The 21,471-nt window shown below is 52.7% G+C and overlaps 2 protein-coding genes and 1 long non-coding RNA gene across 14 annotated transcripts; 1 reads left to right on the top strand and 2 right to left on the bottom strand.

The window, feature by feature from the left end:
• The first annotated feature begins 999 nt into the window (after window positions 1–999).
• Window positions 1,000–17,888, top strand: TLCD3B (TLC domain containing 3B). Of its 5 annotated transcripts, XM_035717870.2 has the most exons (10): window positions 1,000–1,242; window positions 2,073–2,238; window positions 3,672–3,784; window positions 6,524–6,792; window positions 7,224–7,283; window positions 8,116–8,246; window positions 13,058–13,141; window positions 15,814–16,048; window positions 16,507–16,602; window positions 16,866–17,888. In XM_035717870.2, exons 4-10 carry the CDS (start codon window positions 6,745–6,747, stop codon window positions 17,199–17,201), a joined length of 990 nt encoding a protein of 329 aa, XP_035573763.1. In that variant the 5' UTR covers window positions 1,000–1,242; window positions 2,073–2,238; window positions 3,672–3,784; window positions 6,524–6,744; the 3' UTR covers window positions 17,202–17,888. The 5 variants fall into 5 exon arrangements, with proteins under 5 accessions (XP_035573763.1, XP_025271555.1, XP_025271553.1 ...); XM_025415770.3 differs by lacking the exons at window positions 1,000–1,242; window positions 2,073–2,238; window positions 3,672–3,784; window positions 6,524–6,792 and adding an exon at window positions 6,820–7,080 and having other exon boundaries at window positions 8,120–8,246; XM_025415768.3 differs by lacking the exons at window positions 1,000–1,242; window positions 2,073–2,238; window positions 3,672–3,784; window positions 6,524–6,792 and adding an exon at window positions 6,820–7,080.
• Window positions 6,989–11,164, bottom strand: LOC125755181 (uncharacterized). Its single transcript, XR_007411018.1, has 3 exons — window positions 10,187–11,164; window positions 8,102–9,643; window positions 6,989–7,291 (listed from the first exon to the last, which is right to left on the bottom strand). It is a non-coding gene; the product is annotated as an uncharacterized LOC125755181 (long non-coding RNA).
• On the bottom strand, window positions 14,921–19,831 carry C6H16orf92 (chromosome 6 C16orf92 homolog). Of its 8 annotated transcripts, none has more exons than XR_007411016.1 (8): window positions 19,676–19,831; window positions 19,431–19,485; window positions 18,862–19,041; window positions 18,440–18,598; window positions 18,235–18,322; window positions 16,275–16,343; window positions 15,958–16,118; window positions 14,921–15,016 (listed from the first exon to the last, which is right to left on the bottom strand). XR_007411016.1 is itself a non-coding variant. In XM_025415775.3 (6 exons), exons 1-6 carry the CDS (start codon window positions 19,811–19,813, stop codon window positions 18,093–18,095), a joined length of 510 nt encoding a protein of 169 aa, XP_025271560.1. In that variant the 5' UTR covers window positions 19,814–19,821; the 3' UTR covers window positions 18,000–18,092. The 8 variants fall into 8 exon arrangements, 5 of the variants coding, with proteins under 5 accessions (XP_025271560.1, XP_025271557.1, XP_025271562.1 ...); XR_003123825.3 differs by having other exon boundaries at window positions 15,958–16,061; XR_003123826.3 differs by having other exon boundaries at window positions 15,958–16,043.
• Window positions 19,832–21,471: the final 1,640 nt, after the last annotated feature.

Raw genomic sequence — 21,471 nt, 5'->3', positions numbered from 1 at the left:
CCGAAAAGGCGGTTTCCCGCTGCCACCTGCCCGGGTCGGGTCCTCATCCTGTGCCGGGTCCTGCGGCGCTGCAAAGGGAAGACCGACAGCCAGGCTGCACCACCAACGTGCTGTGCTGTGCGAGTTTGGTCCAGTCACCGAGCCTCGCGGAACCCATTTACTCCCCAGTAGAACCGGGAAACACCTGCCTTAGGGGGATGTTGTCAATTGTATTGCATTCTTCCTTTTTTTTTTTTTCCCCTCTCACAACTTTACCCCACTCGTTTGTGTGTGTGTGTGTGTGTGTGTGTGTGTTTAAGATTTTGTTTTATGTATTCATGAGAGGCACAGAGAGAGACAGAGAGGCAGAGACACAAGCAGGCTCCACGCAGGGAGCCCGACGTGGGACTGGATCCCGGGTCTCCAGGATCGCGCTCCGGGCTGAAGGCGGCGCTAAACCGCTGGGCCACCGGGGCTGCCCTACCCCACTCATTTTATTTTTTATTTTTTTTAAATATTTATTTATTCATGAGACACAGACACAGAGAGGCAGAGACACAGGCAGAGGGAGAAGCAGGCTCCTTGCAGGGAGCCCGACGTGGGACTCCATCCCGGGTCTCCAGAGTCACGCCCTGGGCCGAAGGCAGGCGCTAAACCGCTGAGCCACCCAGGGATCCCCCCCACTCATTTTAATTGACAGTGCTCCAGCTTCAGACCGGCCCATCTCTTCAACCTTCACGTCTCCCAACCTTCAAAGTGATTTCTTCCCACCCACCTCAGATCTTGTACCTTTTCTATTTTAAGCTCCCAAGAACAAACTCCAAATGCTTGGCTGTCAACTTCATCCACTCTGGGCCCCTCCTCTCTTCCCTTCGTTCATTAGCAGCATATCTCATCTAGGCTCTGGGCCTCCAGCAGGGAATAAAGCAGACAAATTTCCTGCCCTCATGCTGCTTACATTCCACTGGGACAGAAGGATCAGATCGTCTGTGAACAAGTAAGACTGTTCCGTGTTCCATCACTCTTCCAAGCTTCCACCACAGGATCTGTTCAGGGTTCCTGAGCCAGCAACAGGTCCCACAGCTCCACACATTTGCAGATACTGTTCCCTCTGCCTAGAGCACTTCTGTTTCCCCCTGAAGAACTCCCTTGTCCTTCAAGCCTCTGCTCAGCTTTGCCAGGGGGAGTTCTTCTCAACTGCCTCAGGTAGAGGTGGCTGCTTCAGGCACCTTATATGCATGCTGTTCCAGCACAGATTACCAGGTATTTGAATTCTCCCCAGTTAGGGACACCTGGATGGCTCAGCAGTTAAGCATCTGCCTTCGGCTCAGGGCCTGATCCTGGGTTCCTGGGATTGAGTCTCACATGGGGCTCTCTGCAGGGAGCTTGCTTCTCCTTCTGCCTGTGTCTCTGCCTTTCTCTCTCTGTGTCTCTCATGAATAAATAAACAGAATCTTAAAAAAAAAAATTCTCCCCAGTTAGACAGCAAGTGCCTGGGTCTGATTTATCCCCATATCCCAAGCCCTGGCAGTTGGTGTGGTCTTGGGGGTCTCCAGTGAGCATTCACTGATTCTATGAATGAGTCAAATCCAATGCCATCCACCAATGAAGGGTTGTTATCCAAAGCCTCTCAGACATCCTACTTTCATTCCTGATCTTTCAGGTTTTACGCATACATGATTGCACTCTGCACACTCACATAAGCACACCTCCCCCACGGAGGCCTCAGACTTCATGATTACTACATCAGGGCATGCATGTTCCCCTGAAAGCTGTGCCATCATCTACCTACTTCTGTCCATGTTCTCTGCCCCGATGTACCTCACCATAGCTGCTGTTCCTGGGGATTTCCTGCACCACAAGGCAACCACAGAAACTACCAGGGTTCGTGTCCCTGGTTCCCAAATCTCCCTTCTTACCTTCAGCCACACTGACAGAATCGCACCCACCTCCCCTGCCACCCCCAGCCCTCTCAGAGGGAACTTCAGGCCCAGGAAACAGGAGGCTGGCTGTCCCCAATGTCACCATGGCTGATTCTAAGGCAGAGTCAGATTGCCTTCTGGGAGCTGTCTTCTTGTCTGTCTTCTTTGCAGAATCCTGAGGCCCAAGATGAGGCCAGTTCCCACCCCAGCCCCAGGGAAGCCTTCAGGTGACACATACTCCCTCCTCCTGTTCTGTTCCTGCCAACAGAGAGACGTCAGACTTGGCAAGGCCTCTGTACACGTCCATAGCCTCCAGCGGTCAGACTCACTGCTGATGGTATTCTGTTCCTACCACAGGCTCATACATTATGCAGGATGGTGGACAGTACACTGGGCCTGCCCTCTTGAAGACAAACCAATGGGATGGGTGATGTATGCACCCACTCTGCCAAGGCCACTTCTGCCCATATCACACCATTTGTTGGAGGCAGGGAGAAACTGATTTCACAATAGCCAAATCAACGTAAGGTCTTCCTCTCCCTAAAGTTCAAAGCCTGAGATATCAGATATGATCGTGTGGAGTTTTCCACAGTCCCCAGGAAGGAGAGGAAAAGATTATGTACTCTCAGTCATCCTGGGGTGAGGCAGGAGACCTGAGACCCACCAAACACCCGGGAGATGAAGGAAACCTAGTCAGGCCTGTGCTCAGGCATGGGAACAGAAACTGGCAGCTCCAATTTTGATCTTAGACTTTCAGCCCCTCCTATGGATATCAGACATTATTGCCTCCTAGAGACTAAGAGGACGTTATTAGCCTCCTTTTAGGAAAATGAAAGGCCTATGCTTAGTCACCCCCAGAGAATAAGAAGTCAAGGTGACCAGAGGTAGAGCAAGCATCAATCAAGCCCTCTTCCCAGACTTTATCTTATTTAATCCTCACAGTAGATCTGAGTGGCAGGAACCATTATTTCCATTTTATACATGAAAAAGGTCCTGATGTGGTTGAAAAAGAATTTTAGGTCAGGTAAGATGTAGGTTTGGATTCTAGTTGTGCCACCGTTTATCTGTGTGATCCTGGGCAAGTCAGTTACCTCACCGAGCCTAAGTCTCACTCATCTGGAAAATAGGAATCACCTAAGACCACAGAGGTCTTGTGATAATTGGAGGAAAGGTATGTAGAGTCCTCGGCATAGAACAAGGGCTCCTGAAAAAATATAACCAGAACAACTAGGAATGAATATCACAGTGAGAAATTACAAGGTGGCACATAGGAACCATGCTTTACACACCTCTCATTCACTCATCCTAGCAGCCCTGGAGAGTACTGCTCCTGTTCCTATCCTCCTTCTAACAGGTAGTAAATCACTTGCACAAGCTCTCCTGGCTAATAAGTGACAGAACTAGGATTCTAGCCCAGGCAGTGGAATTTTGTGTGTATATAACAGAGGCTCAGAGAGGTTCTGACATTTGATCAAAGTCACACGGCCAATCTACAGGAGAAAAAGGGGCCTGGCCAGACTCTTCCTTTTCTCATTCCATTCACCTACCGTGCCCCTCAGTTTTTTCTACTGCACAGACAAAGGGTGGGGCTGGACTTGTTTAGAACAGCACCTCACCTGGGACAGGTACAATAAGAGTACTAAATAATAAATGCTCTGGCACGCTGGGCGGGACTCTCCCCAAAGCACGGGTAGGGGGAATTGGACCCTTCCCTGGGTATCATGTGGGAAACAGGCCACTTCTAGCTGCTTATTGTTTACTTATTCACAGCCTTCGATGATATCACACCGGCACACCTCCCAGGGCCCAGGCTGCGCTCCACCCAGGCGGAGAGGATGCGCAAGGCAGCATTTGTACACAGGAGCCTGGAGTCGCAGGAAACGGTAAACTCCAGGGCCCGGGGGAACTGTGAGACAGGTGCATGAGGACTGCGCGGGGTCGGGGGGAGTGGGGCGTGGGAGGGGTGGTGAGAGACTCACCTGAGCCACCAGACTGGGGCGGGGAGCCGGGACCGGCCCCTAGGGGGCGCCACGCACGCAGCCCGTTTTGGGGTGGGGGGCGCTGTCCCCAGGGCCGTAGAGTCCCCGCGTAGAATTGGCGGCTGGCAGGTCTCCCTTCCTCCTCGGGGAGTTCAGGCACTCCTGGAACGCCCAGACCAGGGACCACCGTGTGTGGCACGCGGCTCGGCTCGGGTTTATTTTACACGCTACACCCATCTGCAAGAAAGCCGGCGTGCACACGAAAGCTATCCTCTTTCCAATCTCTCTTCAACACTTTCTGATTATTCCGGGAGTACGTCTCATTTTGCTGCCAAAAGCCCTTTAACACCTCTGTATCCGTGCTTATCTTGCCATGTCTTGTCTTTAACAAAGAGAGTGCAGGCCTCCAGCTCAGAATTCGAAGCAGGTGACAGTATCTAGCTGGAAAGTTAAAATACTTTTTTCCTTTTTTTAAAAAAAGATTTATTTATTTATTTATTTATTTATTTATTTATTTATTTATTTATGATAGACAGAGAGAGAGAGAGAGAGAGAGAGAGAGAGAGAGAGAGACAGGAGGAGGGAGAAGCAGGCTCCATGCACCGGGAGCCCGACGCGGGACTCGATCCCAGGACTCCAGGATCACGCCCTGGGCCAAAGGCAGGCGCAAAACCGCTGAGCCACCCAGGGATCCCCAACTTTTTTCCTTTTTATTTATATTTTGTTACCTTCTATTTACAACGAGTGATACTGGTTTTCTACTTTTCGGCAGTGATAAAGAGTCTCCTTTTAAAGTACGTGGTGAGAGTAGATGCTCTACAAATCAGACAACTAGGTTCAACTCCCAGCTATGCCACTTAACTGCCTGTGAGACCTTGAGCAAATCACACAACCTGTCTGTGCCTCGCCTCCCTCCTCTGTAAAGGGAAAGTAATAATGGTACTTAGGTTGTTGTGATGATCACAAGTTTAGTAAATGTAAAGGGTGCCTGACATCTAGCATGCACTGTATGGATGTTTGCTATTAGGTCAAATAGGGCAAAACCAAACAAACAAAACCCCGAAGTTTAGAGAAAACCTCTTTGGTTCAGTCATACCATCGTCCATGTGAGAAAGCACAGTTTTGAAGAAGATAATTAAGTGGCTGAGCTAAGAGCTCTGGATTCCCAATCCATTCACCAGCCATTTCAGTCTTCGATAATTAATGTAACCTCTCACTGCATTCATTTGTGGAATGGAACTAATACTACTTCACTGGATGTTGAGATGGTGCCTGTGAAGGTGGCTAAAAACCCGAGTTGGTATGATGGCTCTCATGCATTTTGACAGGGGTAATATCGCCCCCAAGGGGACAGAAATAGGTTTTTGGTGGCAAACAAACAAAAAAACAACCAAACCAAACCAAATTAAACAAACCACCCCTCTTTCTAGTTACTACTAAGCACAGGTAGTGAGTGTATCTGTGTTATCAATATTTCATGATGAGTGGTGATTAGGAAACAAAATGTCTAAAAAAGGCTGCTTTGGGGAGAATAATGGAAAAAAAGTGAGAAACACTGCCCTAAACCCATTTTTTTTAAAAAAAGATTTTATTTATTTATTCATTCATGAGACACAGAGAGAGAGAGAGAGAGAGAGAGAGAGAGAGGCAGAAGCAGGCTCCATGAAGGGAGCCCGATGCGGGACTCGATCCTGGGACTCGATCCCGGGTCTCCAGGATCGCGCCCTGGGCCAAAGGCAGGCGCCAAACCGCTGCGCCACCCAGGGATCCCTCTTCTCTCTCTTAAATAAATAAAAATCTTAAAAAAAAAAAAAACTTATCCTACTCGTGGTTTAACCTTTAATTTGATGTTCAGAGATGTTTCCTATCCAGAGGAGGAAAATGGAGTAAAGAAGCAAGAACTATTCACAGAGATAAGCTCTGAAATTGTGACTAATGTCTAAGTTGTATTAAAATGATGTGTTTTTTTTTAACCTTGCAGTTCCTTTAGGAAAATGAGTTTGTGGGTTTTTTTGTTTGTTTGTTTGTTTTTTTGTTGTTGTGTGTGTTTTTTTATATCTGCGTAACATTACAGAGACCAATGCAGTCAGAAACTAAGATTATAAAAATCCTACCTCATTCACTTCCTGTGTAACCTTGGACAAGGTACCAAACCTCTCTGTGCCTGTTTTCCCATCTCGGTAAAATAGACACAATAATAAACAACCCACAAAGCTGTTCCTCTGTTAATAAGGAAATTAGACACCCAGATCAATTTCTGGCCCATAGTAAAAGCTCTAAAAGTAGCTTTTAGTGACCTGGAAATATTATACCAGCTTCACAGAGAATTATTGAGGTTCACAGAGATTGGCCCACCATCATTCAGAGAACAGAACAGCCTAAATTTGTTTAACATTTTAAAAATTCTAGGTTAATTTAATTAAAGTGCACACATTTTAAGCGTACACCTTGGGCACGCTTACCTGTGTGTAAAGTGGTGATCAAGATAAGGGCATCCCCAACATCTCAGAAGGCTCTCTGGGGTCTCCCCTCCGTCAACACCTCCCCCCAAGTTTAGTGCAATTCTGATTTTTCACCGAAGATATGCTACCTGTTTTGAACTTTGTCCAAATGGAGCCATACAGTTTCTTTTATTATCCACAGAGTCTGAATTTGAAGCCAGATGGTCCCACCCTAGAAGTTGCCATCTTAACTATTATCCTATACTGTTCTGCCTTATAAAGCCATGACTCCTTCGGGTGTTCTTCTTCTGCTGCTCCTTTTCCTTACTCCTCTCTCAGCTCTGCCCGAAATGAAGCTCTCTATCAAGCCATCGACGAGTTCTAATTGGTCAGTTCTGCGTGAGAAGCCCCGTCCACAGCCAGATGGGTGCCTCTGGCAGGAAGCATATGATTGGGCACATGTGTCAGGAGGTGAACCAATGGGGGAGAGCATGTTCTAAACTGTCCACCTGTCCACCAATGGGAGCATGGTATTCCCGCCCTCTTCAACTGCCTCTGCTGCCCTGCCCCAGCCTCGTGCCCTTGCAGTTTGACACCTCCCTTGTGTCCTAAAAGAAGGTCCCCTCACAGCTGCCTAGGAGACGCAGGATGGCGGGCCCCAACCCCCTGCATCCCCCCTGGGCCTTCTGCACCCCTCCCCTCCCTGGACTGGATGGGAGGGGAGGCTTTTTCAGACAAAAATGACATATATGTAAATAAGTATGTTTTCAGGAGTTCTATTGTTTCTCCCCCCCCCTTTACTAATGGATAATGCCTTGGTTTTTCTTTTTATTTTAAAAAAAGTATTATTTTAAATTTTCAAATATCTTTATAATTTAAACACCCACTTTCCTTTTTCTGAGTTCTGGGTGCCGATGAGAATCACCAGCCTTCCTCTGCAGCCTCCACCTTGCCCCTCAGAGGTGAGAACCTAGGAGAAGGGAGAGGTGACTGGAATAGCTTGGGGGCAGGCAGAGGATGGGCTGGGGTGGAGTTAATAAGGAGCAGGTACGTCTTTAGGGTTGAAGGATGAAGAGAAGGAATTTTAACGTGTGAGATGGACTGGAAGGTGGAGACCAACTCCAAGAATTTTTTTTTTAAGATTTTATTTATTCATGACAGTCACACAGAGAGAGAGACAGAGAGGCAGAGACACAGGCAGAGGGAGAAGCAGGCTCCATGCAGGGAGCCCCACGTGGGATTCGATCCCGGATCTCCAGGATCGCGCCCCCGGGCCAAAGGCAGGCGCCAAACTGCTGCGCCACCCAGGGATCCCCCAACTCCAAGAATTACAGGAAGAATGAATGGAATTGTTGGAATGGGTTGATAAAAAAAAAAAAAAATCAGATGTCCAGCTGTCCTGGATGAGAGATATTTAAAGTGCAACAAAAATCCCAAAGGGAGGTGCCTGGGTGGCTCAGTCATTTAAGTGTCTACCTTGGGCTTAGGTCATAATCTCCAGGCCTGGGGTCCTGGGATTGAGCCCCATCTTGGGCTTCGGGCTCGGTGGGGACTCTGTTTCTCCTCTCCCTCTGCCCCTTCCCTGTTCATGCTTGCTCTCTCACTCTCTCTCAAGCAAATAAAATCTTAAAAAAAAAAAAAGATTCCAAAGAGATTAGGGAAGACCAATGCCTGGTGGTTTAGAGATGGATGGATCCCATGCGCCACTGAGTTATGGGGGTAAAGGGAGTGTCCAGGTCTGAGGGACACTGTGCGTTCTCACATTCTTATCTTTTCTCACCTTCTCTACCTCAGACAGGCATGACCCTGCTCTTTGTACTGGGCTGCATTTTCTTTCCGCTGAGTTTTGCTATCCTCTGCTGGGGCCTGCAGAACCACTCCAACCTGCGGATGGACAGACCAGAGGCTGTTTTGGTGGCATCCAAGTAAGAGGACAGGATGAAGGTGTCCTTTCTGGGGTCAGGGCTGGTGGAGATGATCTCTTGCTTTCAGGAATAGTGGTGAGAGCAGAAACAGAGAGAGAGCATGCCCATGTGTACACACATATGCGTGTGCCAGGGGGAGATTAAGAGTCAAAAGAAACTGGCTATGAGATCTTTTGCAAGTCTTTAATCTCCCTGAACTTCAGCGCCCCTCCACTTGCGAATGGGTTTACTAAGAACAACTACCTTCCAGTCTTCATCGAGATGTTTTGTGAGGATCAGGTGAATTCATGTCTGTGAAGTAGGTGTGGGAGACTCCTGCAAGGGACAAGGCTATAGGCTTTGCGGGGATAAATGGTGAGCCAGAAAACTCAACATTCAGCCCATCAGATGGGGCAGCAGCAGTTCGGCTCCAGTCAAACGTACGGAGCTAGAATGTGGGCTCTGTGTTGTCTATCTGATTCTTTAAAAAAAAAAATTATTTGAGAGAGAGAGAGAGAGAAACACAGGCAGAGGAGGAAGCAGGCTCCATGGTAGGGAGCCTGACATGGGACTCCATTCCGGGTCTCCAGGATCACACCCTGGGCTGAAGGCGGCGCTAAACTGCTGAGCCACCCAGGGATCCCCCTTTTTTTTTTTTTTTTTAAGATTTTATTTATTTAATCATGAAAGACACAGAGAGAGGGAGAGGCAAAGACACAGGCAGAGGGAGAAACAGGCTCCCTGCAGGAAGCCTAATGCGGGACTCCATCCTGGGTCTCCAGGATTACGCCCTGGGCCAAAGGCAGGTGCTAAATCGCTGAGGCAACCAGGGATCCCTCATATGATTCTTTCTTAAAAGAAGTTGAGCTTTGATGTGAAATCTCCTAATTTTCAAGCACAACTGAGAATTTAAGAAAGTACTGTACTGGCAACACCATACTGGCTGCGCAAAGCATGTTTGTAGGCTGGATTTGGCCCTGATGCTGCAAATCTCTGACCTGTTCGACACAGCCTAACACACATGTGAGCTCTCATGGAAACGTGGGTAGGAGAGGGAGCTGACCGAAGGCAGAATTTACTTGGGTGTCTAGGTGGATTCCTGGAAGACAGAAATGTGTCTTTGCTTGCTGAAATTCATGTCATCCAGAGAGAAGCCACACGGCCACCAGGTTTGTTGCCCTCAATCAAGTAGTGATGATGCCCTCCCATAACCCATGCCCCATCCGCCCCAAACTCGGCTTTGCTCTTTGGCTTTGGAGCACTCCAGTTTTGCCAGTCTCATAGCTGTGTTATCTTGGGCAAGTTTTTTGTCTTCTTCTTCTTCTTCTTCTTCTTCTTCTTCTTCTTCTTCTTCTTCTTCTTCTTCTTCTTCTTCTTCTTCTTCTTCTTCTTCTTCAATCTCTAAACCCATTTCTTGTCTATAAAACAGATATTACCATCTGGGAAGATTAAATAAGAATGAACATACACCATCTTGCCTAATGCCCAGCACCTAGAAAACACTTAAGAAGTTGGGTCCTGGGAATCCCTGGGTGGCTCAGCAGTTTAGCATCTGCCTTCTGCCCAGGGCATAATCCTGGAGTCCCTCATCGGGCTTCCTGCAGGGAGCCTGCTTCTCCCTCTGTCTGTGTCTCTGCCTCTGTGTGTGTGTGTGTGTGTGTTTCATGAATAAATAAAATCTTAAAAAGAAAAAAGAAGTTGGGTCCTTTTCTCCCCTAAATGAAGCCCTGAGGTCAAGAAGGGAGGTCCTTAACTCCTGCTAAAGGCGAGACCTCTCAGAGTCTGTTCCTGCTGCATACCACTAGAGGGCAGCACAAAATTGCAAAATCCAGCCCTTTGCCTCTTTTGGGGAGGAAATGGAATGGTCTTTGGATCGGTAAAGATAAATTGTAGGGTTGCTTATTGAGGTGTACCTTAGGGTGGGCCTGGAAACCAAAGTACGGTTTGGGTCCAGGACTCACATCATGTAGAAGTTCATAGGACAGTTGGGTTCAGGACAGGAGGGCCAAATTTCAGGAAGGCAACACAAAAGGGTGAGAAGCAGCTCAGAGGCCAGTGGGATTCCAGCTGCACCTCCAACATGCAGTGTGACCCTAGCCAGTCACTGCGTCTCAGTTTCCTTGTGGATGAAATGAAGGGTCTGAACCAGCTGGTCCCTGGGGTCCTGCTGCTCTTTGAAGTCCCTGAGGAAGGGGAGCCAGGAAGATAATAAACCTGAAGAAAGAGAAAGTGATCCGTGCTTAGGAGAAGCCAGGAGAGGCCAGGCACCCTGAAGGACAGAGGCAGAAGCATCCTCGAGTTCCAGGTGGGTTTTCACGGAGGCAGGGTTTCCCCACCCTCTTCAAACCCTGCAGCCACTCTGATACCCAGCATGGAAGGGTTTCTGCCTCCTCTTAAGTGATCTTGGGGAGGGCCACTGAGGCTCCAGGACCATTTCTTGACCTGTATAAAGGGGGCAAGTGCTGTTATGTCAGTGCTATTACAACCGTTAGACAAGATCACAGGACAGACTCTCAGCAAAGACAGGACCTAGAGGCACTTGACTTAAATCTTGGGTTTTCTTCCTTCCCATTGGAGTGAAGGATGTGAGGGGTCTCTGAGCCTGAAGAATGCTGTGTTGGGGTGTCTTTATTCTCACCCAGTCCTTAAACTCATCCTTCAGAGACAGCAAGATGTACCACTTTGTCTCACTGCCTCCTCCTTTTTTCCTCTCTGATGGAGTGCTTCCCCTAAACTGGGGCCCCAGCAGACCGCTGAGAAACGAGTATTTGGAGGCATTGAGAGAGGAAAAAATGGTAGCTGTTTTCAACGTGCTGGTGGGAAACAGGGTCAAGCCCCCTCCCAGCTGGCCAGGGAGTCCAGGGTCACGTTCCTCCCCAAGAGGAGATCCGACCCTCCCCTGGCCCATGTCCCCAGCAGCCCCCTGTGCCGCAGCTGCTGTCTCTTTAAGGGCCTCCCCCTCCCTTTTTCTCTGCTCCCCCCCATCTCTGTCGCAGCCGCTGCTGTGGCTCAGAGCTGCATGGGGAGACGCTGCTGCAGGTCCGGTTTCTTGGTGTCTGGTCGGTGCCATCATTCCCCGCCCCTCCCCCGCCCTCCCCAAGCGGGTGACTCCCCCTCCCCCTCCCCCTCCCCACCGAGGGGGCAGGGGGCTGGGCAGGAACTCTGGATAATGCCCCGTGCAGCCTCCCTCCGGGCCGGGCAGCTCGGTAGGGACCGTGGCGGCAGCAAGAGGCGGGAGAGTGCTGACCGCTGACCACTTGCCGGGCAGCTCCTCTTGTCTCCCTCCCTCCCTCCCTCCCTCCCTCCCTCCGGCCGTCCCTCCCTCCCTCCCACTCTCCCTCCCTCTCAGGGCTGGCACCACAGTCCCACCCCGCCTTCTCGGGTCCTCCCAGCCTCTCCACGTAAGCCCCCCCTCCCCACCTGCCTCTCCTCTCGTTCCCCTCCCCCACCCGCATCCTCCTCCTCCGGTACCCTCTCCCTCTCTGTCCTCTTATCAAGTCCTCTCCTCCTGTCTCGCTTCCAACCCTCCAGCCAGCTTGCTCCCGCTCCCTTTCCCGGATCCTCCCTCTCCCCAGTCTCTCCCCATTTCCCCCAGTCTCATTTAACTCCCTTTCTCCCTCGGTCTGGTCTGACTGGCCTGCCCCATCCCGTCCCCGCCCTGTCCCTTTTGTGCCCCTTTTTCTTTTTCTCTCTCCTTCCCCGGCTTGGTGTCCCTGCTCCACCTCCAACTCCCTTCAGCTCGGCCTCCCTGTCCCCTCACGGCCACCTGCCTCCCTGCCCGAGGCCTGAGCCACCATGCTGACCCCAATGGTGGCTGGGGGGGTGGTGTTCCCCGGACTCTTCCTCCTCTCCAAGAACACGCTCCAGCGGCTGCCCCAGCTGCGCTGGGAGGAGGCCGACGCGGTCATTGTCTCAGCCAGGTAAACGGCCTCCCTTCCCCTTGGCCCCGCTCCCCTTCTCAGGCATCATGGGGGTGGAAGGGACCCAGTCCTCCCCTGGACCCCTTGGCCCATTGGGGCCTGGAGGTTACTGAAGTGGTTGGTGGGCTGTTACCTCCAAGCCTCCTGCCCCCCTTGCTGCCTTACTGTCTGTCCCAGGAGACCTCGTCCAAACCCAGCCATCTGGTCTACTAGTATCCAGACTGCTTTCCTGTCTTCTCCCCCATTCACTCTCCCACCCTCCAAAACAGGACCAGCATGGGACTCAAACATTTCTACCAGATATTAGGGAGTGAGGCAAGGGGCAGAGAGCTGTGTCTTACTCAGGGCATATGTTTGGGGGTACAAGGGACAGAGGAATGAACAGCAGAACTCTGTACAACCTGGAACGAGGGCCAGAGTTGGGGAGGGGGCATGGGCACACAGAGTGAGCGGGAAAGTGGCCAGGAGAAGGGGGGACTTGGTGTCAATGAGGAGTGGCATGGTGACTAGATGGCTGAGCGCCACAGGAACAGGCCCAGGGCTTCCCCTCACCACCCAGTGTTGGCCCTTTGCTGTCCCTCCCCGGGAAGAGACCTTGTTATCAGCATTGTCTCACCTCAAGATGACCTCCCTGGTGTCCTCCTGAGAGGAGGGTTACTCTGTGTCCCCGACTGGCCAAGAAAAGGAAGACAGCAGCCAGGAGTAGGGTGTACAGAGTAGTAGTAGCTGCAGTGGGGCGAGTCCTGGAGCCTGAGGTGAAGGGCGAGCTGTGGGCAAGCTCACCTCAGGCAGAGATGGGCAAGAGTGGCCTGAAAAGTGACTGAGTCTGAAGGGCAGTAATTGGAGAGTAAAGAGGAGAAACAGAGGACTGCATCTCCCTGCTCTACCTCTGTTCCCTCTTTCTCCCCCCAGGCTAGTGTCCTCTGTCCAAGCCGTCATGGCCTCCACAGCTGGCTACATCGTCTCCACCTCCTGCAAGCACATCATTGATGACCAGTAAGTGCCACCAGACCACCTTTACCCAAGTTCCCTCAGCCTGCATGTGTGTGTGACTCCTGAGTACCCCAGGTCTCCTAGAGGACTCTTTCAGTGGTCCCCAAGCCCTTCGCTTGGGACTGAGCAAGTTAACTGCATTAGCTGCAACTCAACACCCAGAGATAAATTTATCCATGTCCTGTCCTTAAAGGTCAGACCAGGGGGAAAGGAGTGGGGATCAAAAGAGATTGTCGAAGCAGCTCTTAGGCTTCCTGGGTTCTCATGTCATAGTAGGTCCCGTATGCCCATTCCTCTCCACTTCCTCCCACCCTGGCATCCCTCAGACCCCTTGTCTAACCAGCATCCGATGGGGGTGCCTCCCTTCTCACGCCAGGCTCACCCCTCCGCTCCTCCCAGAATCCACGTGTCCAGTCTCAGCTCCTTGCACAAGAGGGAGACAGAGGAGAGAGATGACAGAGACAAGGCCACAAACGGTTGGGCCATGGGGGGGTTGGGGGAGGGGAAGGGTGAAGAGGCCAAAATTTGGCACTGGCAGCTGCTGCAGTGCCTGGCGCTTGCCAAAAAAGCCCGGACCTAAGAGGTGGGGCCGGAGGAGGAAGGAGAGGGGCCCTGTCCGTGGTGCTGACGGGCCGGCTCCAGGTGACCCGCGGGCTGGGGCAGAATGGCCTGTCAGGGTGCTGAAGACACCCACGCTTAACTTCTGGCCCTAACCCCCTTCTCTAGTGCCTGTTGGGCCGTAGGAACATTGTCTGGATGACCCTGATCTGGCGGCGCTCCTCTTTCTCTACAGATGAGTTCCCTTCTCTGTGGAGTGAGGTACAGCGCTTCCTGGAAGGGCTGCCCTGAGGAGGAGTTGAACTGTGTGTGTCAAATGCCTAAAGCAGTTCTGGTTCTCACACAGTGGGTGCTTAACTCTTTCTTTCTTACGCATTTGGTAACTAGGCTTCCTCTCCCACCCCCCCCTTCTTCTCCACTCCTGGGTCTAAGATGAGCCTGGATTCCCAGGCATTTCTTGCCCTCGCCTTTTCACACAGAGGTCACCTTTCCACTTTTACATGCCCCCCCACCCCCGACCCAAGTCTGTTCCTGTTCCCTCCCCTGTAATCCTCAGGTGGGTGGGGAAGATCAGGGTTAATCCAGGGACAACAGCTGTTCCTGTGTCTGAGCACCTAACTGCTGAGAGCACCTAGCTGCTGAGAGCATGGAGATGGGTTTAACTTTCAAGTTGCAGCATGGGGTCCTGGAGGGCAGTCCTGGTCCCCCCCCCCAAACCATACGGATCCTGCAGCTGGCTCTCCCAGCCACTCTTGCTCCAGCTTACCCTGGGCCAGTTGGATCCCTTTCCATCAGGGTTCTCCCTGCTTGCCTGCCCTGTGTGTCAGACCTGGGCTGCTGCTCCCCCTCCTCTCTCCCTTTCCTGGTCACACGCTCCAGCATGGGTCTCAGGTTCTCTTTGCCCCAAATCATCCCTGCCTGTTCCCTTGCAGGCCAGTCTTCCCAGGGTTTGCATTTTGTCTCCATCTCACCTGATCCTTCGCGGACCTACCCCCAGCCCTCATTCCTCTTCTCCCTTCTGCAGCTCCTCATATTTGGTCTCAGCAACTTTTCTGTGTCACTCTGGCTGATTTTGCTTTCATCCATCCATGTAGCTGGGCCAGTTCCCTGGGCCAACCTCCCTGACCTCGCACCCCCACTTCGGACCTGCCACAGGGCTACAGCATTTAAGAGAAAGTACTCAACATGCTGAGTCAAGAAGAAAAATGCAATGTTGCATATTCATGCACTTTTCATTTTTGTTTACTCTCAAAGTACACAGAACTTTCTCTGCTCTTGGCTCCTTTTGCTCAGCGTTTTCTCCTTAATGCTTGGCTGTACCTGAAAAAAACAAGAGGTTGGGCCACATTCAGGCAGAACAAGTACACCGACGACACCACCAAATCCCCAGTGAGGCTTGTCGGTGACACCTGTCTGCAATCTTCTAGGGAGAGCCGGGCTGAGGGCTGGGGGCTTTTGAGCCAGACTTCCTGCAATTGGCTATTCCTTGCCAAGTTACCTAGCCTCTCAATTTCCTCAGCTGTAAAATAGGGGTGATAACCATCCTTACTTTGTATAGGGTTTCTGTGGGGAGTGAATAAGTTCATGCTTGTAAAAGGTTTTGGATATTAGAACAGTGACTGCATGGCAGTTGGATGTCAGCCCATACGATCCCTCTCCGCTGCTCTTGCCTCTTCTGCTGTTATTTGCTCTAACCTCAGATGTCTGTCATATAATGCCTGAGTTTGCTTTCTCACTATGTTGCTGCCCTGTGATCTGTGGCTGTCCTTTGGTGTCTTTTCCCCTCCACCATACTGCAGTGAGAGAGAGAGAGAGAGAATGAATGAATGAATGAAGAATGAATGAATGAATGAATGAATATGAAAAATGGCTGGGTTCTGAGATCAGCCAGTCTGGGTTTAATTCCCAGCATTCCTACCTACCAGCAGTGTGACTGTCTGACCTTGGGCTAGTTTCTTGCACTCTACCTTTGAGCTCCATTAACCAGGAACTAGGTTGTTTTGATTATCACTTGGGGTCTGACTCCTGTGGCACATCCAGGGTTGACTCTGGCACCTAGTTGCTGCTCTGTCCATCTCCTTTCTTCTTTGACTCTTCTCTTTCTCTCTGCCCAACAGACACTGGCTTTCCTCTGCCTACACGCAATTTGCAGTGCCCTACTTCATCTATGACATCTACGCCATGTTCCTGTGTCATTGGCACAAGCACCAGGTCAAGGGGCATGGAGGGGACGAAGGGGGGGCCCGAGCTCCGGGCAGCACCTGGGCCGTGGCGCGCGGCTATCTGCACAAGGAGTTCCTCATGGTGCTCCACCACGCCGTCATGGTGCTCGTATGCTTCCCGCTGTCTGTGGTGAGTTGAGGTGCTGAAAGCCAGGGCCCCCTGTCCTACTCACACCAGCACTGCCAGAGCCTGGGAAGCCCTGCGGCCAGGTCCCAGTAGCAGGGCAGGCCCAGGATGGAAAGTTCCCACAGAAGGCTCCCCACCCCTACCCCTGCCCAAGCACCCCTGCCCCAAACAGCGGGAGGGCCTGGGGTCAGCCTGGCCTGGACTGGATATGCCCAGCCAGCCGTGGTACCTGGGAGTTGCGGTTGCATGTCTCTTGGCCTCAATTTCCTCATCTATAATGCAAGGTATACAGTCTCACCTGAGGGATGGTTGGAGGGATACAGTGAGGTCACACCTGTGGCTTTGCTACTGTGCATACGTGTTCATACTTTCAGAGTTAAGCATCTCCAAAATTGGCCGATAGAGAAGGGAGGGAGGGAGTCCAGGGTGAGGCCAGGCTAGTTCCTCCTTCTCCTCCGCAGGTGTGGCGTCAAGGCAAGGGAGATTTCTTTCTAGGCTGCTTGCTGATGGCTGAGGTCAGCACCCCCTTCGTCTGCCTTGGCAAGATCCTCATCCAGGTGAGACTGTACCTGAGGGTATTTGAGCCTGAAGGGAGGGCGCTTTCAGGGACCTGCAGGAATTCTTTAACATGCCAGGTCTGGGGGGGCTACAGGCCTGGGTTAGGGGAGGTGGGGCCTGGAGGGGCTGAGTAGGGGAAGTGGGCAACCCTTCCCCTGCTGCCCCTGCTCTCTGACCTCCCCGCCCACCCACCCACCCACCCGCAGTATAAGCAGCAGCACACTCTGCTGCACAAGGTGAACGGGGCCCTGATGCTCATCAGCTTCCTCTGCTGCCGGGTGCTGCTCTTCCCCTACCTGTACTGGGCCTACGGGCGGCACGCCGGCCTGCCTCTGCTTGCGGTGCCTCTCGCCATCCCGGTGCACGTCAACCTGGGCGCCGCGCTGCTCCTGGCCCCCCAGCTCTACTGGTTCTTCCTCATCTGCCGCGGGGCCTGCCGCCTCTTCCGGCCCCGGGGCTCCCCGCCTCGGTCTCCATGTCAGACCCAGGACTGAGGGTGGGGCCGGGGACCCGCCCCACCCCGCCCCTTGGGGACTGGGCTCTGGGGCTGCCAGGCAGCGGGTGGGAGCCAGGGGCCTCTTGCCCTGACAGCCCCTAACAGATGGACTCCAGGGGGGTGGGACATCTCCCCTCAGGGGCAGAGGGGCAGGGATCAGGTGAAAAGGCAGGCAGGGAGGGGGAGCCTCTTCCCCCAGCAGTGCCTGAGCTGAAGGTAGCAAACCCCTTCCTGCGCACCCTTTCTCCCATTACCAACCTTGGGGCCCTGGGGAAGCAAAGGACAGAGGAAGGGCTAGAGGGCCATGGGGAGACTGACTCAAGGGGACTGGGACTCAGAGAATGTGGGGGAGGCCTGTCACCAAGGCCATCCCAGCCCCCTGCTGCAGACTCCTCTCGGTTCCCCACCATCCAGGAGGGAGGGGGACACCCTAACTCACCCCCCCTCCCCCGCAGGCCTTGCTTGGGGCTAGCTGCCTCCACTGCTCCTTGGGGAGGCCAGCCTGAGGAATCTTATTTATTTTATTTATTTGCCCAAATTCATACTAATTTGTGGGGGTGGGGGGAGGGAGGTGGCTGCTACCCCCAACCTTCCCAGTGCTGAGCAATCCCGGGGGCAGGTGAGGGGGAGCCCCATCCCTTCCCAATTAGGCTGCACATCTTGCCCTCAGGCCCTGGCATGTCCCTGGTGCTACAGACCTCTCAAGGCTTCCTCCAGTCTGGGGTCAGGGGACCCTGGGAGGTGCTTTACAGACCGCTAATAAAGACGATCTGATCTGCGTGAACGCCACCAAGGCCCTCTTCACCCAGTTCTTTGGTGCTGGGCAGGGTGGGGGTCTGGGGCTAGAGAGCACGGATGACCACAGGATGGGGTAGGACTCCCTGACTGGGTACCAAGCAGTGAGGGAAGAAAAAAGTAGACTTTAATTCATCAGCAGGAGAGGAGGGGCAGTTTGGGCACTCAGGGCAGAGTCCAGGGCCTGTGTCCAACTCCTCAGGCCCCTTTCTGGCAGGTCCTATGGAATATGAGATCAGAGGTGGGAGGCCACACCCTGCCTCCCTAGGCTTTTGGGTTCTTCACCTTCTCCCAAGGAAGGCTGAGGTGGGAGGGGCCAGGGGAGAAGGGGGGGCCTTACATGTGTATGAAGAACTGGTACAGGAGGAAGAGGAAGGCCACCACCAGAGCGCCCACCAGGATGTGATGGAAGAACTCAGAGTTGGATCCTGTTAGACAAGGAAGGGGAGATGGGGACCCTGGACTCATCTCCAATCGAAGGGCCAAGGGCAGCTCTTCTCCAGGCCCTGGCAAGGAAGGAGGCCCCTTCTCAAGCTGGTTCATACCTGAGTTAACAAAGATGACAGGTTTCTCCCCAATAAACTGGGCCACGGCCAGGATCCTGGCTTGGTCTGAGTCTGGGTAATCAAAGAAGTCAGGTCTCTCTATGAAGAGTAGAGACTCTGCTCCTCGGGCCAAGACATTGGCATTTTCCCGCCTGGGTGCTAAGGAAGCAAAGTCTACGTCTAGAATCCAGCAGACCTCTGCCCTCCACCCCAAGAGGCTGAGGCCAACCCAGGACCCTGCCAGGCCACACAGCCTTAGTATGGCTGTAGAGGGACTTGATTTGGTTCCAGGAATTTCTCAAGGATCAACTGAGCTCTCCATGCGAAGGCCCATGCTGGATGGGGAGGGTGGGAGAGACATGTGGAAGGAGAGGAAGACCCTGGCTTGCCCTCCCAGCTCCTAAGGCCAATTAACCCCTCACCCCCAAGACTTCCTTGTCCCCACTGCTCCCAGGATAGCTTCCCACCTGTTTCTATGGCCCCGAGCCCAACCAGCCACGCCCATGCTCTGGTCCACTGCCACAGCCTCATGACCCTTCCACTCCTGTCACAGGGGTGGGGGCTCTGTGATGTCATAACCTGGAGCCATTCTGAGCACAGCTCTGGAGGGAGGGAAGAGAGAAAGAGCTGGGAACTGGGAGCTGGGGACACCCCCCCCAGGGCTGTCATCCTTTGGGGTGATGCTGATTATAAAATAGTAGCTGGGGCAGTCCCAAAATTTAGAAATAGGAGGGGCTTAGCAGGGACTAAGGAGAGCTGCATTTGTGTATCATGCAGTCTCTCCTGGGCTGAGGAGCAGGGATAAGCTCCTTCAATAACCCCCCCCCCCGCCCCCCCCCTCGCAACTCCACTCTCCACATGGACTACATCACAGACAGCAAGCCTGTCCTCATTATACAGGAAAGGGAACCAAGGTACAGAGGGGCAAAGTAGTGGGGGTGACGCACACTTCCCCGGGCTCTGCATTTTCCTCTCTGAGGCTCCCCCTTGCCTTGTGTCCCCAAATTCAAAGGCACAGGGGTCTCAGCGCTCTGCAGAGGACGGCCCTGGAGTCCCGCGCCAGGAGAAATAACAGGCTTGTCCCACTAGGTGGCAGCCGTGTCCACGCCTGCCGGTCCCCTCGCCCCACCCGCCCGCCCGCCCGCAAGGGCAGCGCTCCAGCAGCTCCGAGCCCTCCTCCCGCTCCTTTCCGCAGGTGCCGCAGGAAAGGATCGTCCGGGGAAAGGCCCCGCCCACCTCGAGGCAGGTCACTTGGTCACCCACAGCACCCTCGCAGGCTCCTCTTTCTGGGTGGGCTCCCCCAAGGGCCTTCCCATTTCCCATTTCCAGTCCGCGCTTTTCTCTATTTGTCACTTCCCAACGGCCACTGGCCATCCTGCGGGCCCCTCTCAGCCTCCAGGAGTTAGCGTCCCTCTGATTGGCAGGTGGGCCTGTCTGTCACAGATATGTCCCGCCCCACTCAAGCCCAAGGACACTTCAGGGTCTTCTTGGTTTGCTTACACAGATGCCTGTTCAGCCATCCCTGACAGTCCCAGTTCCCTGACTTGCCCCAAACTGGGCACGTGTCTGTGGCGTGTTGGAAGCTCTTCTCTCCTCGGATATAAGCGCCCTCCTACCCTGGGTCCCTACCCCTCGTCTGTCTTGCCTTCTGGGGGGTACCCAGCCAGTCTCCCCCCAGTAGCGGGGCAAGGTTGCTTCCCTGATCAGCCGCTATTTCCTGAACACTAAGCCCAGGAAGGAGGAAATGGGGTAAAGGAGACAGACTACCATCTATGGGACCTCCTGTGAGCTTCCTTCGCCTATACTTCTCTCTTCTGAGAAAGAGGGAGTGACTTACCCAAAGTCACCTACACGTGAGGGTCAGTGGAGAGTCCAGCAACCTGACTCTTTGACTTGAGAGCCCGGGTTCCCACCCCCAGGCCTGTCTGCAGCTGCTGCCTCCTTTAGCTAGGAGAAGGGGTCCAGAGCCTTTAGCCATTGGAGTGGATCTGGCAGTTTCCTCAATCTCCCCCAAAAGCATACAGCTGCCCTCCCCACCAGAAAAGGCCCTTTTGACACAGGCAGTGATTTATCATTCATTCATGCATCCAATCATTAAGTAACTGTATTGCGTTCCTGCTCTGTGCTGGGCTCCATTTATGGCTTAGATAGAAATCACCAGGGCCCGGTCTGCCCTCAGAGGTCATAGGGGAGCGAACTCTTGGATGGTTTAGACGGACAACCTCTAATGGGCTGTCTATTGCTGTCTCTGCTCCCTTGCCTTGAATGTATTCTTCAATCTCTTCCAACCCGGCTCTGTCCTCACCACTCTACTGAAACCACTTTTGCTAAGTCTACCAACGACTTCTTAACTTGCCAAATCTAATGGTTACCTCTGTTCATTCTGAGGGCACAGGCCTGTGCCTCTTGGCAGGGGACCCATGCTTGGTGATTTTTCAGAGTTCCTCCTTCTACAGCCAGCTCAGCCTTGGACTTTCTCTTCTCTGTCTATATTCTCTCTCCCTAGGTGATCTCATTCAGTCTCATGGCTTTAAATACCATCTATATGCTGGTGACTCACAAATGTATATTTCCAGCCTAGTCCTTTCCTCTGAGCTCCAGACTCCTCTACCCAACTTCCTGCTTCGTGTCTCTGTATGTCCAAAACCATCTCCAACTCAATAGATCTCAAATGGAGCCCTTGGTTCTCCTACCCCAGACTGGGCTCCTGCTTCCCATTGCTGCAAATGGTCTCACTGTTCTGGAGATGCTCTGCTGGATACATACACCCAGGAGTCATCTCAACCCCTCCCTCTCTCTCTCTGGACAAAGCCATCATCAAGACCTGTTAGCTCAATTTCCAACATAAATCTCAAATCCATCCACCTCCCTCACCCTCCATTGCTGACTATTTCAATACCCATACCTCCCCTGGTATTCCAACAGCCTGTGGACTGGTGGACTTCGGTCTCTTCATTCTTCCCTCGGGGAGAACAAACCAGAACACTCAGATGCACTACTTAAAACCCTCCAATGGCTTCCCCTAGTACCTG

This window comes from Canis lupus, chromosome 6, assembly GCF_003254725.2.
Source record: "Canis lupus dingo isolate Sandy chromosome 6, ASM325472v2, whole genome shotgun sequence".
Classification (NCBI taxonomy): domain Eukaryota; kingdom Metazoa; phylum Chordata; class Mammalia; order Carnivora; family Canidae; genus Canis; species Canis lupus.
The sequence above is the reverse complement of the archived record's forward strand: the minus strand, read 5'-3'. Positions and strand labels throughout refer to the sequence as shown.

What these genes read in the sequence shown, in the direction of transcription:
- TLCD3B (XM_035717870.2), top strand. Translation starts at nt 6,745, where the DNA reads ATGGGTGCCTCTGGCAGGAAGCATATGATTGGGCACATGTGTCAGGAG. An exon ending in AAGCACATCATTGATGACCA is followed by an intron (nt 13,142 to 15,813) that starts GTAAGTGCCACC and finishes TCTGCCCAACAG; the next exon opens with ACACTGGCTTTCCTCTGCCT. An exon ending in TTGGCAAGATCCTCATCCAG is followed by an intron (nt 16,603 to 16,865) that starts GTGAGACTGTAC and finishes GATGCTCATCAG; the next exon opens with CTTCCTCTGCTGCCGGGTGC.
- C6H16orf92 (XM_025415772.3), bottom strand. Translation starts at nt 19,813, where the DNA reads ATGGCCAGTGGCCGTTGGGAAGTGACAAATAGAGAAAAGCGCGGACTG. An exon ending in TTTGAATTTGGGGACACAAG is followed by an intron (nt 19,042 to 19,430) that starts GCAAGGGGGAGC and finishes CCCTCCCTCCAG; the next exon opens with AGCTGTGCTCAGAATGGCTC. An exon ending in TGTCATCTTTGTTAACTCAG is followed by an intron (nt 18,323 to 18,439) that starts GTATGAACCAGC and finishes CTTGTCTAACAG; the next exon opens with GATCCAACTCTGAGTTCTTC.